This window comes from Acanthisitta chloris, unplaced genomic scaffold, assembly GCF_000695815.1.
Source record: "Acanthisitta chloris isolate BGI_N310 unplaced genomic scaffold, ASM69581v1 scaffold9330, whole genome shotgun sequence".
In the NCBI taxonomy this organism is placed as follows: Eukaryota; Metazoa; Chordata; class Aves; order Passeriformes; family Acanthisittidae; genus Acanthisitta; species Acanthisitta chloris.
In genome coordinates this window covers 44,226-59,571 of record NW_008652186.1, presented here as the reverse complement: position 1 = coordinate 59,571, position 15,346 = coordinate 44,226, and the positions used below count along the sequence as shown (strand labels likewise).

The 15,346-nt window shown below is 37.8% G+C and overlaps 1 protein-coding gene across 1 annotated transcript in view; it reads right to left on the bottom strand.

The window, feature by feature from the left end:
• Positions 1-5,588: 5,588 nt before the first annotated feature.
• The window catches only part of PDZD8 (PDZ domain containing 8), a gene marked incomplete at its 5' end in the record, with an annotated part of 53,980 nt that continues 44,222 nt past the window's right edge, over positions 5,589-15,346 (bottom strand). Inside the window, 2 exons of the mRNA XM_009076305.1 lie at positions 5,589-7,786; positions 8,773-8,935. Coding sequence (XP_009074553.1) covers positions 5,589-7,786; positions 8,773-8,935 — 2,361 coding nt within the window. The remainder of the gene's footprint in view (positions 7,787-8,772; positions 8,936-15,346) is intronic.

Here is a 15,346-nt window from a genome sequence, read left to right as displayed (position 1 = left end):
CAGAAAAGCCATATAACATATTTTGGTGTACAAAATGCTGTGGTTCATGTGAAACATCTCATCCAGAAATAGGTTTTAGTTGTACTGTACATTTAATAGTGAAATGGTCAAAACCCCCAAAGGTATATTATTCATCACCTGTGGTTATAAAGCAGATTGCCTTACAAGGGGGAAAAGCCTTTACAGAGGATTTGTATAGTGTTAATCTTCGTGTATTTAATTTGACTGAATATTACACTATATTTTTTATTAAATGTGTAGTATAAATCTGTATAAACATGTGATTTTTAACTATTTGTTTTCTAAAGTCAACTCCTCGACAGTATTTCATGTTTTATTTGGAGTCGTAAGTTACTGTCAAGAGCTTGGATCTTTCTGATCTGATTGGAAATATAGAAAAAAACCAAAGCTGAAAGAAAACCTATCCAATTTGCATCCTCTTAATGGTACCTTTGTGAGTACACTGAGAGTTGGACAGCACTGTCACTTCTTTCAGCTCTACAGGTCATAATAATACAATCAAAAAGAACACAAGGCATAACTTCTTTGCCAATTTAAATAATGAGCTTTCCCTGCTCACTTATGAGTTGGGAGGAAAACAGTTTGTCAAACAGCTGAGTGTAAGTTGTGCAATATGAGCCCCCAAACACACCCCAGTAGGTGTGAATGTGCAGGGAAGTAAGAACAGCATGAGGATACTTTTTGTATTTCTATCTTTTGACTCTTTCAACATATCTCAACTTTTTTTTAGTTGCATCTTAACTGACTGGTTGAGAAAAGCTCTGCAGTATTACAGTATTTACTCTTAGCATGTACTAAAAATGAGCTGCTAACTGCAGCAGCTCAACCAAACAACTCTTACATGCATTTGCATACACATCTAGAAGTTCAGTATGTATTTGTTTTTCAAAAAACAAGGTAAAATATCAACTTTGCTAAAAAAATATGGAAAAAATAACCAGTTTGTTGCCAATCTCTCTTCCCATTTGGGGACACAGTCCAATACAGGTAAAGCACTATATTGGGCAATCCCTATCTGCACTGAGAAAAAAAAAAAAACAACTAGGAAAGAACATGTTTTAAAACAACCCTAATGTCCTTCTCAACTGTGGTGTGTCAATTCATTTGCAAAATCACAATCTTTATGTGCCTTCTTTCATGTAATTGCAGATGTTTTCTGTACTACAGCATAGATACTATGTTTACATATAGTTTTGTAAAGCATATATACTATAGTCAGAAAATATGACAAATCTAGTGGATCAAACTTCAAGTATTTGCTCTGTCAATAATTATGCATCCAGAACGCATTAAAATAAAGTTATCTGACAGAAGTTTATGACCTATTGTAATAAAGTAAAAGAATAAAAAAGAAAGAATCCCCCTCATAATTTGCCTTATGCATTGTGTTTTACTAAGGGGGGAAAAGCCAACAAGTGTTTCAGGTGGTGGGAAAGAACTTCTCAGGACTAGTTCATTTGTAACTCAGGATGAGTATTTTTACTCCAGGCCATAAAGAGATGCAACTTGTTTGATAGCTTCAGTCTGTCCTGTGCTTGCAGCTCTGATGTTTAACTTTTGGGATATAGGTAAGGCCAAGATCTGCAGTACCAGGGGACAACTGGAATGTTCTTTGGCTAAGGGTGAAGAGTCTAAGGAAACAGTGTAAGATGCTTAAATGTTGTGAAAGGCCAAGCAATATATCCTGTGGTTGATTTTAAAAAAATCCACTTAGAGGGTTTTAAGGTGGTGTATTTTCAATTGCATTCTTTGGAATGTATGTAACAGATGGAAATGCTTCTTTCAAAGCTGAGAGGTGGAGACAGACATTAATATGGCATAAACCACAATTCTGTCACATGCTGAGCACTCCACTATCACTGAGTAAGTAACAATTGTGCAGATCAGTCACCATTTATACATTAAGCTCAGATTTGATTGTCATTTGGATACTTGAAACTTTGCCCCAAGAAAAGTTATTTTACTTGACAAAAAAAGTAAACATCAAATAGTTAACCCAATTAAATTCGAAACTAATATACCCATGTTTGAATTCTAAATTATTACAGGACAAGCTCATTTTTTTTTTTCCCAGTGATTAACCAATGTATTGCTTAAATTCACAAGCACAAAAGTAATTCAAACATAGCAACTTATGTGTTTTTAAAAAAATATAGAAGAGCTTACTGCGTGGATTGGCTTTGTATTTTTGAGCACATCAGAATTAAGGAAGAGTTTACATTAATCTCCAATTATGAGGAGACCCAAAGATAGGTTAATTGATCACATTCCTCTTCTGCAGATGGAGCTAGTTCTGCTGGAGCCTTGGGGACCTGTATCTTACCCTGATTTGCTGAGCAGATCCACAGTTCAGCAGCTTCCCCTGCCCTTGCTCTACTCCTGCTCCACCAGAAGTTAGAGGAAGATGGAATTAAGACTCTCAGACATCCACATTTCCCCTCAAAACAGATATTTAGCAGTTGTTTTGGATTGTTGGAGTACTAGGTCACCAAACCCTTTTTTGCTGACAGTCAGAAAGAAATTTTACTAGCAGAAAACATGCAAAAATCCCAAGGAAAATTTTGGTTTCTTTCCTATTTTGTATATTTTTTATCTGTGCCAATTTAAGTGTGACAAAGTCACTTCATTTGCTCCCACTACTTATTCCTCCCTCTGTAATTATAAACTTCCACAGATGTTTATTTCAAATTTGAGGGAAAAACCCCCAAGGTTAGGGAATTACAAGGAAAAGCTGATTAGATAAAAATGAGCTGGTAAACAGTAAGGATTTGTCCATTAACATTTCCTGAAGGACAGGTCAAGTCAGAAGACATTTTCTTGGATGATTTTTGATTTTTCTCCCCTAATGGGGTAGTCACTATCACCAATATTGCCCCTGAATTATTATTTGTGCAGTGCTCAGAGGTCTTAAAAGAGCCCTACAAATATCCTCCTCAGCATAAGATTCTCTAAGCTACACAAAGAAGCAACTGGAATCAGCATTGTGAAGGAAACCTGTCTATTAACACTGTGCAGCATAAAAATAACATATGCAAACAGAACAAATGCAGAAAAGCCCAAATAATCCAGCAATCAGTAGCTTTAATATAAATGTGGTTTTTTCTCCCAAAGATGTTTCCTTTCAGTGGTGGCTTTAAACTCCTGCAGTACAAATGGTTAAAAAATATTGAGACAATGCAAAGAAGTTGATAATTTAGCAAAACTATTTTATTAAAGCATATTCTCATGATAAAATAATAGCCAACAAAATCATATTCGGCAGGTCTTCCGCATGGGGGTGTAGCTGCCACCTAGTCAGATATCATTAAGTCAAGATAATCTTGGTTTCTGTGGTATTCTTTATTTTCAGCTATTTACAGTCAAGCATGAAGCAAAGATTACATCAGGAATGTAGTATTACAATTTTCCCCTCGAGATTCACTGTTTGTCGTAATTAATGCCAGATAGGAATTTATGTTTTCCTTTTTATCATTAAAATACAACTATTTTGCCCTTTTTCCCCATTCGGCATATTTTAAAATATTGCACTACATTTCATTTTAACCTCTTACAATCATCATCATCGTTAGCAATACTATGTGAGGAAAACTATATCCAGCTTTTCTTACCCACTGTATTACACGAGTCAATTGAAAATCATGAGTGTGTTTTTTTTGAAATCAGTATTTGCATTGTTTTCACAGCTCCTTCATGTGGTACCAGGGGTTTAAATGAAGCACTTGGATATATTTGAAAACCTCTATAGTAGGTAAGAGCAAACACTGCTGGGGACTGAATGCAGATCACCACCAATGGTAGGTAAACTGCTGAGAAATGGAGTGGGGAAGTCTTAATATGCATCTCAAGCAAGTTATAGGTTAAATACCTTTTAGTCAACAAGGGAAGCTAATTTTGTGCGATTATTTGCTGAAGCTTCATTTCAGAAGTGTGTCACGTGCCTGTTGAAGCATGGATAGTGTTTTCCATACATCAGCTAAGTAAGTATCAACTGCCCAGAACTCACAAAAAAGTGCAAGTAGTTGCATGAATGGAAGTAACCACTTGGTTTAGAAGCACAAGTATGCTGCTCCGTGGTGAAAGCCACTGCTTCTTAATTTTGCCCATCACAAAATAAACTGAGAAGCAAATTGAAAGGAGAGGTACATTAGAAACGACCTCAAGAATTAAAGGAGTTATTTACCATCTCAAACTCCATTCCCACAAAGGCTTTTTTTTTTCCCTACTACCAGCGATACCAGTGATAATGGTACGAGTACCTAGCACAGTACCTAAAATAAAGATGACATTTTATACAAAATTTCTATACACAGAAGATGAAACAAAGACATGTTTCCAGGAAATAAATAAGAACGACGGCCTCAGCCAGGTGATGCTAAGATCCACAGTTTACACATAGCACAAGACCAGAGAGTTCTGTTCAAAAGCAGCTGGCTGAACTTCTTCCTCATCTCTACTGAACTCACATATTGACTCAAATAAAACATGTTATATACACTATAGGACATTTTGCTGACAAAGGTGATCCTTCTGCTCAGACTGTGTCTCCTGTTTGAGAAGCTGAAAGCAACTTACCACTCCAAGTGTTGAGAGAACATATTTAGCTATTTTGTCCCTTAAGCTTTCCCAAATGATAGTCTGCAGCAAAATATTTAGGTTTTTTTTAGATAACTTAAACCATCCTTACATGAAACCTCCAACCCTTGTGAAGAACAGCTTTCCTTTAGCAGGTTACCAGATAGCATAACAACACTCACACATGATTCTGCTCTGGAAGCTCACCAGCCTCTTATCTTGACAACATTCCCAATTAAATTATGATGAGATACCAGTATGTACTTTGATATCTAATATCATTCAATCAGGATATAATAGCCCAAAGTTCTAAAGAGGAATTTTTTTTTTAGCATAGCTTTACTATATTTCATGTTAATTACGAACTACAAAAAGTACTTGTATTCAACAAAAATATGGAAAACAAATGATATGCAATGTTTACTTCAGTAAGTATTAATAACAGACAAAATGAGAGACCTTTTGTTTGCTTTCATATGTTTGGCAAAAAAATACACAACTACCTAGAAGACATACAATAAAACTGTGATTAACACTTTAAAGCCTGGCCCCTCAGTGACTTCTGTGTCAGTCATCAGGTTAGGCATGCAACAAGCTTATAATTTTTTCATCATACAACAGAAACTAAGCATTTTGAAAATCCTGCCAGTTTCCCATTGAAAACATTAGCTAAAAAAAAAATCGGAGGGGGAGGGAGTGGGGGACATGTAATACATTAAAGAAACCACACACTTTGATGTGAAATGGTAAGATTACATAATTAGAAAAAATAAAAATAAGTTATTAAAAATAAATTTCCGATATAAACCCCAAAATGTAGTTTAAACCAGCCCGTAACAAAATGATGGTGTGTAGCTGGAGAAGAATATTAGCAAACAGCTGTGGAGAAGCAGGACACGGTACACTATCCCAGTGTTTGGATTTAATTTATGTGTGTTTGGAGTTAAGTGCAAAGTATTTTTAGTCCATTCCTTCAAAGACTAAAGATGGAAATATCAGTCTACTGATTGAGGTGGATCGACTGGTTCTTCCGATATGATGCTCAATGTTGGAGCCTCTGTCAGACTGAGATCTTCATTATCCATTTCTTCTGCTATACTGGATTCCTCCGAATCTTTAGTCACTCTCTTGGACTGTCGCTCTAGGGACCAGTTCTCCAGGGACTCTATATCCTCAATGCCTGCCCTGTAGTGGATCATCAGCAGCGTCAGGGCCTGCAGTCTTTCCCCAGACTTAGCCAGCGCGGCAGAAATCAAAGCTTTTTTCCTGGTGTCTGTCGTCTCTTTTTCTTCTTTAACAAGTGAATTATTATTTTCCAGCTCTTGGTCTATTTCATTCTGCAGCTTATCCAACATGAATTCCAATTTCTGAAAACGCTCTTCTGTGGGTAAACTTCTGTAGAGATCACGCCCGATTTCCTTAACGGCGATGAAGACGCTGTCATCCAGCCCACCCTCCTTCCTGACCAGCTTTATCCCAGCCCCTGTGGCACGTTTGGAAGGGCTGCTCGGCCCACTGATCTCAGTGTCACTGCTTTCGTTATCAGAGGTGTTTGGGGTGTGCTTTGGCGAAGGCTCAACCACCTCCGTGCCCTGCTCAGAAAGTCGAGCTTTGGGCACCTGCCGGAGGTTCAGCAAACGGGTGCTCGTGTTGATGATATGCCTGGTCAAACCTGTAGTTCTGTTAGCAGATTTAGTCTCTGAATCCACACGGGAGGATGCAGCTGGGGGAGCTTCCTGCCCTTCTGCTCTACAGCTCCCCACAGTCCGATCAAGGCGCTTTTCAGCTCCCACACAAAAGGGCGTCTCAGTTAGACATTTTTCTTGACACTTTTTATGGCAAACATAAGCACAGAGCATGCACTGCGAAGCTGCTTTAGTCCACACTTTCTTTTTGCAGTAATCGCACCAAGTTGGATTCTGAAACTGAGTATCTTGAAAGTTATGCTTGTTCTCTGCAAGAACAGCTTGCCCCAAGAAAGGATCCTCTTTCTGAGGTGCACGAGCTTCTTCTTCGAAGTGACATTCCTTCTCTTTCTCCAGGATAAGACTGGAATCATCTATTTCACCTTCCTTTAAGTATTTGAAGTGTAAAGTTACGTCACCGTAACAAAACTTTTCGTTGAACCCTTTGTGGGTCGTCAAATTCCGCAGTGCTGTCCTAGTGACTGCTGCCTTAGGCGTAGGAGCATCCAGCTTAAATGTTCTAACATACTCCATTGAGGATGTAGATATACAATCTAAAGCAATTTCTTCAAGTTTTATGCTTGCATATCCTAAGCAGATAAAACCACCTGCTTTGAAAGGGTCTCTGCACCACAGTGCAACATTAAGGTACTTATGGTATCCTTCTACTTCAAACAGACAGGAGGATGTTCTCGTCCTTGGCCATCGGCCTTGACGGATTTTGTAAGGAATTTCTGGTGATTCCCAGGGTTGATGATCATCTCCACTATCTTTGCAGCCACGTGCATTTTCTGGAAGTCCATCTTTTAGTGTATCTTGCTTTGGTGCTGTTAGTACTTTTGATACTGTTGGGTCTTCTATTTGATCACTAGTTTTAACTACCTTCTCTGTACATTTATCTCCGTTGTTTGTGGGTGGAGGTGGCCTCTCTGGCTTATCAGAACAGACACCTCCAGCTTCTAACACATTTTGGGTTTCACTAGTAGGTAAACTAGGCTTAATTTGTGGCCTAGGTGGCACAGGAGGCTTAGTACTAGATCCTTGTGACTGTTTACCTGATTGCTGGGATGCATCTGAACCCTCAAGAGTTTTAGGTGTTGACACTTTAGCTCCATCTTTTTGTTGCGTTTTTGATGTTGCCTGATAACTTCCTAAATGTAGCTTTCTATTCAGGATTGGAGATATAGTTCCAAGAGGTTTAGCAGCAAGTATTACTACAGAACGTTTGGGACTCAGAGTTGTTGGCAGATCTTCTTTTTGGTCAGGAGATTCACATGCTAAATCCTCAAATTCTGAATCAAAATCTCTGCTATCGACATCAGCTGATAAACTAGCTTGGTCATCTTCTGGCTGTGTCAAGAAAGCAGTGTCTTCCAGTTGTCCAAATCCATCCTGCAGTGCTGAGCCATGCTGATTATACCCAACAGGCCTTTCATAGAAGACTAAAACTCTGTCTCCAGCCTGTCTAATAAGCTTCAACACTTGGACAGTTGATGTGATTTTAACACCTATTTAAAAAAAGACAAAAATGGTTATATTTTAATTATGGTAATTTGAATGACAGAAATAGTCAACAAATATTGTTGCTCACTAACAGAGGAAGTTAATTATGAGAGAAGAGCTTAAATGAAATGTAACAATGTTTCCATTTTAGTCTCACAAATACATCATTTCAGGAGCTGGAAAAGATAATGACAAATACTCCAGTTTGCTGGTTAGTAATAATACTGTAATCTTATGGAGTGATGTTGATTTGATATGCTAACATTTTTAACCTTGGTCTTACTGTAATTTTGGACTTTTCAGCTGCAGACATTTAACAAAGGACTTAAAAAGAGCTGGGTATTTTTAAACACAGTTACAATTAAAATGGAAGCAGGCTAACGAAGAAAATAGTTCCAATATGTTAACAAAATACAGGCATGATGCTACATTCTCAGTGTGGCTGAAGAGTGAACTGAATCATCTTCCCCATCAGCACTTTGAGAGCCATTTGACATAGGCTGGACAATATGGTGAGATTGAACAAATTACACAAACTAAAATATCTTAATGAGCACATAGTCTAAATAAAGTCATGCAGGTGGTTGTGTAACAATGACTTTTCCTTTGTCCTAAAGCAATCAATCACCTGTTTAAAGCAACTAAAACCCTTTAAAATCATTGGAGTATTGCAGTGGGGATCTAGGCAGTATCTAATCACAAGAACTCATTGGTCTGTAAAACCTCCCAGGTAAAAGCATTAAATTCCCTCCTAGCACAGTCACGTTAATGCTTTGGCTGGTTTTTACTTTTATTTTTCTTTAATGTTGTTGTTAAATGTTTATTCAAGTTTATTTTGACTTCTACATAGCAAGGAGTAAATAACTAGGCAAGAAACCAAGTGCCAGGCACACGTGTAACTGCTGAGAACAGCAGTCTAGCTGAGCTGCATACAGACACAGCCTCCCAGTTTGCAAGACAACCCTTCTTCTAGAGCTGACATATTACTCACTGCCAATTGCCAGAAGTCTGTCTCCTCTCTGTAGATCAGCAGCTGCAGCAGGTGAGTTTGGAGTCACAGTTTCAATGACAACATGCCCTGCATCTTCCTCCTTGGACTGCACGAGGCGGAGTGTGAGCCCGACGCTCTGCAGATTCCCTTTCACTAGCTCTGCCTAGAGAAAAAGAAATTAAAACTACTTCAGTTAAGCTGACTGCAAGCACTCATGGCTACTAGTGATCATTTCAATAAAATTATACCATTTAAAGAAACTTGAATACCATTTAAATAAAACTATACAACTGATATTATTAAAAGCAAGTCATTATTAAAAGCAAATACATTAGGACATCCACTGACTTCCTTAAGCAAATTACCACCCAATAGATTAACTCTCTGACGATTAAGTTCACACCTTTGGAGATTCCTCACTAAAAGCCCCAGATCTAAGAGCTACAACTAAAATTCATCACCCATTTCATTGGGAAGAAGTTTGACTCATAGGAGCACTGTACCATCAATCTAGGTATCACTTTCAGTATACCACATTTATCTTACAATACTTATTACTATGAGCAGCTCCTCAGTAGTCAATCCAAACAGGTGTTCAGGGTGAAAAAACTATTATGTACTCACACATTGCTAAAGCATATTTAGAACAAATCAAAATTACCAACAGCCTAAGAAGTTTCTCCAAAGACTCAAACCCTTTCTTTCCTCATACTTATCTTGCAAGATAAATACAACTGAAATTTTAACTAAATAACCTAAAAAATCTTATTCTTTGAAGAAAAAAACCCAGACTGAGGAACGCTCTCTGTAGTAGTTTCATATCACACTGCTGTACAGATCTAGGTAGTGGTCAATTGTTTACAGACCTCAGTGCCTGAGATCTTTGGCAACTTTTTTCTTAATAAAAATGGTCCTTAATGAGTTTAACAATATCCTCTTTTCCCCTAAAGCACATTCCTTCTGGACTGTTTCAAATGACTGTCTGCTATCATTCCATCAATGGATATTCGATTTGAAAGGGGAACTCATATGTTTCAGCTCCAAGGACAGAAATTTAATTTGCTTTTGTGATTCCCAAGAACACAGAGACAGACAGTGCAGAAAACCTCCATAGGAAATTTTATGTTTGGTTTCAATTTACTGAGTGCAGGTAGACAGCCTTCTCCTCCATCCTCTTGCATTTACTTTGCTGCTATTCAATTGCTGATGTTTGAACTGTCTGGAGTTGATCCTCCTCTTTGAAGGATGTGTTCGTTTGCTCAGTTTTGTATAATGGTTTTCCACAGACAAAGTGGATTACCTAACATCAGTACTCGGCTATCCCCTTGCCTTCCACTCCTTTCTATAGTACTAATCACACCACACCTTGGTTCTTGGTTAACTGCTGTTCAGTTCTTTAAAGAAATAAAAACACTCTGCTACTTAGCAGTTTGCTTAGGAACAGCACTGAGTTTGGACACACAGACTTGCATTGACTTCCTAAGCTTTGTCACTAATTTTCTGCATTTCCCACAGTCACCTAATCTTTTTTCTCAAACTCCTCTTGTGAGCACCCAGTAACACATGCAAGAACAACAAGACCAATTGCAGTTCCAAGATTCAAGTTTCTTCTAGAATACAAACAGGTAAATAGCTGCCTACAGAAACAACTGTGCTGGGGGTTTGGGGTTGGGTTTTGTCTGTTTTAATGCCTCTCTCATTTACACTAAAAACTGTTACATAGTTAAATTCTAAGAAATTTAAATAATTAACTCTGAAGTGCTCAGAAAGCAAGAAAAAGTTTTAGAAACATATGTGGAAGAAGACTTTTTTTTAAAAAAATAATTGCTTTTCTGCTTTAGTCCTTTATTTGTATACAATAGAGCTTTAAGCTACCAATTCACTAACATTGCATGTGAGGTATGGAAACAACACCAACAATTACTACACTTTCAAACAAGACTATTTGAGTACTTTTACTGTCAAAACCATGAATGACATGAATTTGCTGTGGCAGCACATGAACCTGCAACAGAAAAAACATCAAAAAATATTCTTAGCAGACAATGAGGAGACTATTATTTCTGAGCTTTGCTCAACATCCAAGTACTCCAATCTCAGTTTTCCTATGATGGTTCCTTTGTAAGTCTTGCTGTAAACGATTAAGGTTGAAATGAGTTATCTCCAAATCTTTGTGTCTGAATAGAGAAGAAACTATCATAGTGAAGATCAGAAAATAAACTCACTTAAGGAATGCTGACAAACATGAAAATTACAAAGGGCCTAAAAGCAAATTATAGGCGCTATTTTTCCCTAATTTTTGTTAGCCCACTGAAGTAGAAAGCTGTTTAGTGAGAGAATTTCAGGAAATAAATGGATGTTTAGAACAGTGAAGGAAAAAAAAAAACCCATGAAGAAAGCCCCAGGATGGTTTTCCTCCTAACATTATGTCATGCTGGTCATTTAATTACACTTCTTTAGGGATTCATCTATTTTGACAATACACAGTTTCTTCTGAAATCTCACATTAGTCCTGGATCTCAATGCCCAGAACTGGAGTTCATTAGTAAGACAAGCTGTTCCACAGTCATGGGTCATCCAGTATGGGTAAGTGTGTTTTGCATCACTGCAGAAGAACCATTATAGTAAGTTTGTTTGTAACATGAGATAACTATTTTCCAATCAGTCTTTGAGCAGAGCAGAAAATTGTCCAGCTCCTGAAGAAGCCCTTGTAACACTGTCACAGCAGTTATCTCATGCAAATCTACTCCTTCCTCTTAGAGTTGGCTATTTTCTCACCCATTCAAAGAGTGGCACAAAGTGATAGGATTTCTTCAGAAAGGCACAAGCCCTATCTGAGAGAGAAGTCAGAAGGAAAATGAGCTGGTACTGCAACATCTAGAGTTCTGAGGAAAAGCAGCAATGACCACTGTTAGTACTTGCAATCATGGCAAAGTGCATGATGAGCAGATATGGAGAAAGGGCATAATTAGATAGTAAAAAGGAAAAAACGAAACAAGTTACCAAAGCTCTTTGTTACAGAGTTCGTCCGTACAGACTCTCATCCTCTTGAGCTTCCTTTGCATCCAAGGACTTCTTAGAGCAGAACTCCATAGTGGATGACTTAACAGTGAAAATATTCTCTACTGCAAAAGCCTAGAAACCCCTGAGGTGATCCCCAGCATTTCACCCTTCCTGCCTTCCCAGGGCAAGACCACATGAAAGAAAGGAGGGACAGCTGGGACCAAAGATCCGTAGGTATCCCTGAACATTTGGCTCCCATGCAGGGACACAGGCAGCACATTACAACACGTATGACTCACTGATGGCAAGGAGACTTCCAATTTCTAGCAGTATCTGACAGAAAGCTGTTTTTGGAAGGAGAGTGCCTTTGAACATAACAAGCAAAGTTCATCTCAACTTTTTATTAACTTTGGCAGAGTCACAAGCTTTCTCACGGAGTAAACTGGTTTTATTTATCAACCCAAACCAGATGAATAGTTTCCTTGATTTTTCTTTCTGGCAACTGCAAGTAATCCCACAGTATCTCAGGCTAGCTGCAATGCAGGTAGAGTGTTTCAAGCTCTCAAACACTCCAAGTACACTCTCAAACACAAGCATCTTTGTACACCCAGCACAGCTACTTTATGCCTTTCTGCCTCCTCCTCAAATTAAGACTTGATAATAAATGTGAAGAGCCAAAGACCTATTGGAACATGAAACTTCAGGAAGAAGAAAATCAGCTAAATGGCACAGAGGTTAGAAGAAAACTGCTGATAATGAAAGGACATTTATTTATCAAGGACATTTGCTGCAAGGGAGAAAAAACTAACAGCTGTGCCTAGGAGCAAGGGAAATTTTAAACAATTAGCTATAACATTAAAACGAGTTTATTTTAATTTGATCTAATTAATAGCTCTGTTTTACTAGTTCCTGCAAACACTAGTAGTAACTTAAATAAGGAGCAAGACAAAGCAGAGATTAGTGCTGTCAGGGACAGGCACACGCTCAGAGTATTTCCTATTGAAAGAGAGCTAAACTGTGTCATAGAACTTAGAAAATGTCTACCTTTTTTAAACAAAAAAAGGTAAGCAACCTCCAGAATATTTATTAACTACTTGTTGAGACTAAGATGTAAGAAAACAGGAATGACTATCTGGAGGGAAAAAAACGAAGATAAGTAATTTCCTTAGTGTCTTATTATTTGGGGAAAAAAAAAAGATAACAAAAGAACAGGAGGGCACGGATGTCCATACACTTCAAAATTAATACAAGATTTTGCTGTGGAGTTGTGAACGTCTGACTTTTACAGGACAAAGTCTATAAGCATTGATTTCATAGCACAGGCTTCAGTTTGTTGATATGCACCAGAGAAGAGCCACTGCAGAGCATAACCCCAGCACGACTTTCAGCTCAATATTGCAAGTGTGCCCTGGAAACACGATGCAGGAGACAATTGTGTTGTGTCTCACAGCCTTTCCCCTACCTCAGCCTCGTTGTTCTGAAAGCCTAGTGCTTGAATGTCACTGAAAATCAATTTTTCCAAATCTGTTTTAAGCATACTGGTACTGAACTCCACAGCGATCATACAGAAGTTTATAACTCGCTCATATAATTTAAATGGTCAAATATTTACATGTCAAAACAAGATACAGTTTTAATCTTCAAATGCTTCATTAAATTATCGGTCTGAAATAATTTACAAATACGACAGGATGATAAATCCCTTTCCGAGGCAGCAGGAAAATGTGATGCCAGCTCATTTACTATTTGCTTCCAAAACTGCACATATGAAATTAGGTTATTTTTTAATGCAGAGGTAAGAATGTCACCAGTAACACTTTAGTCTCATTACCAGAATGGAAGTTAACATTAGATGTAGCAATTCCATTTAGAATTTCTAAGGTAAGGCATAATAATGTCCATCAATAAATATGGAGAGTAGAACATCTAGAAAAGTATATATGACAACCTCTTACTAGTTCAGCTAACTTTCAAAACTATTAGATGCATACAAAAATAGAAAAGCACAAAATTAAACCATAGCAAGACAATTAGTGCATAAGACTTTTGCTTTTAAACCAAGCAGCTTATTTAAAGGAACTGAAAAGGAAATTTTTTTTTTGAAAGCTCAATTTTCCTCTGCAACTAGTAGTCCATATTTGCTGAACTACTTGCAAGCATTAACACAATAAATCTTTACTAGAATTTAGTAAGGACATCGCATTTTTTTGAATAAATACTAACAAAAGCTTCATCACCCAAGCACAAATTAGAAATCATTTTATTGACTTTACATCAACTAAAAGAGTATTTTTACAGATACTTTTCCTTCCCTGTCAGGAGTTTGTAGCACACTATATGTATAAGAAATGGGACCGAGCCCCTGTCAGTGCTGTACTATAGATAAAAGCTTCCCCCCACCCCCCCCCCCAATCATCACAGTTGCTAAAGTGGATCTTAGGTATTTCTCTAAGGTAAGGACTGATGTGCTTCAAGGAAAAAGAAGAAATAATATGAATGTGTCTGTAAAGTATTACATTCTCCCAGACAACTCTGCATGCCAAGAGGAAAGGAAGAAATATTTCATGTCAAAACCCCCCAAAACATTAAAGTGCAAAACTAGGAAGCAGTTTCTTCAATTCTGAAGATTCAGATTTGTTTTATTGAAAAAAGGTTTTTGGCATATAGCTTTAAAATATGGACTTTAACATTATTACTTTTTTCAACCCTATTATTGAATGCAGTTACCATGCATAACTTACACAGCAAAGTGATTGCTAAGATTATTTACACTGCCTGGAGGAGACAGTGAAAGGAAACAGGTATGGCCAAACTCAGGATATGCTCCTTAGTAACACCAGACACAAAGGGAAAAAAAGGAATTTGTCTTAATGTTCTGAGAGTGTTTCAATCTATGCTTTAGAAAAGGAGGAGATGGTTTTCTTCTCCTTGTGAGACAGCCCCGAAGCCAAAATTAAGGTAGCACAAGCCTTTCCCAACCTCCTGTCCATGGGGCAAAACCCCTGACATGTCCTGGGTAAACTGTCAAGAAAAGCCTCTTACATGGAAAGTGTCTGATGTGAACCCTAAGAAATCCATGTCGACAGAAACACTTATTTCCTAGGCAAAGAGAAAACTCCCAATAACAGAAAGAGAAGGTTTCCTGAGCATTCAACAGCTAACCTTGTTCTTGGGATGCTTAAAAGCTCAGTAACCGATAAAGTATGTACTGATTGTCGGTTCTGAACTGTGTTCACTATTATGTCTTACACGTACACAGGTGTATGGATACACATGGACACACAACTGCACAGAAATCCACTAAAACTTCTGCTCCTAAACCTGTTAAATAACTTGTGATTCCCAAGCGCCTGACTGGTTCCTATGCATTCAAACATACTGCAAAACCAGACACAGACCAAAAAACAAACCCAGGAACTGGCTACCTACAATGGGACATGTGCATCCACCTCCTTAAACCTTCTATTTCCTTTAGCAGGCTCAGAAATGTTAAAACATGCTGACAGAAGATTAAAATAAAATAAAAGCTATAGTAGTATTTATAGAGTAACTAGATAATACAGCATGACAA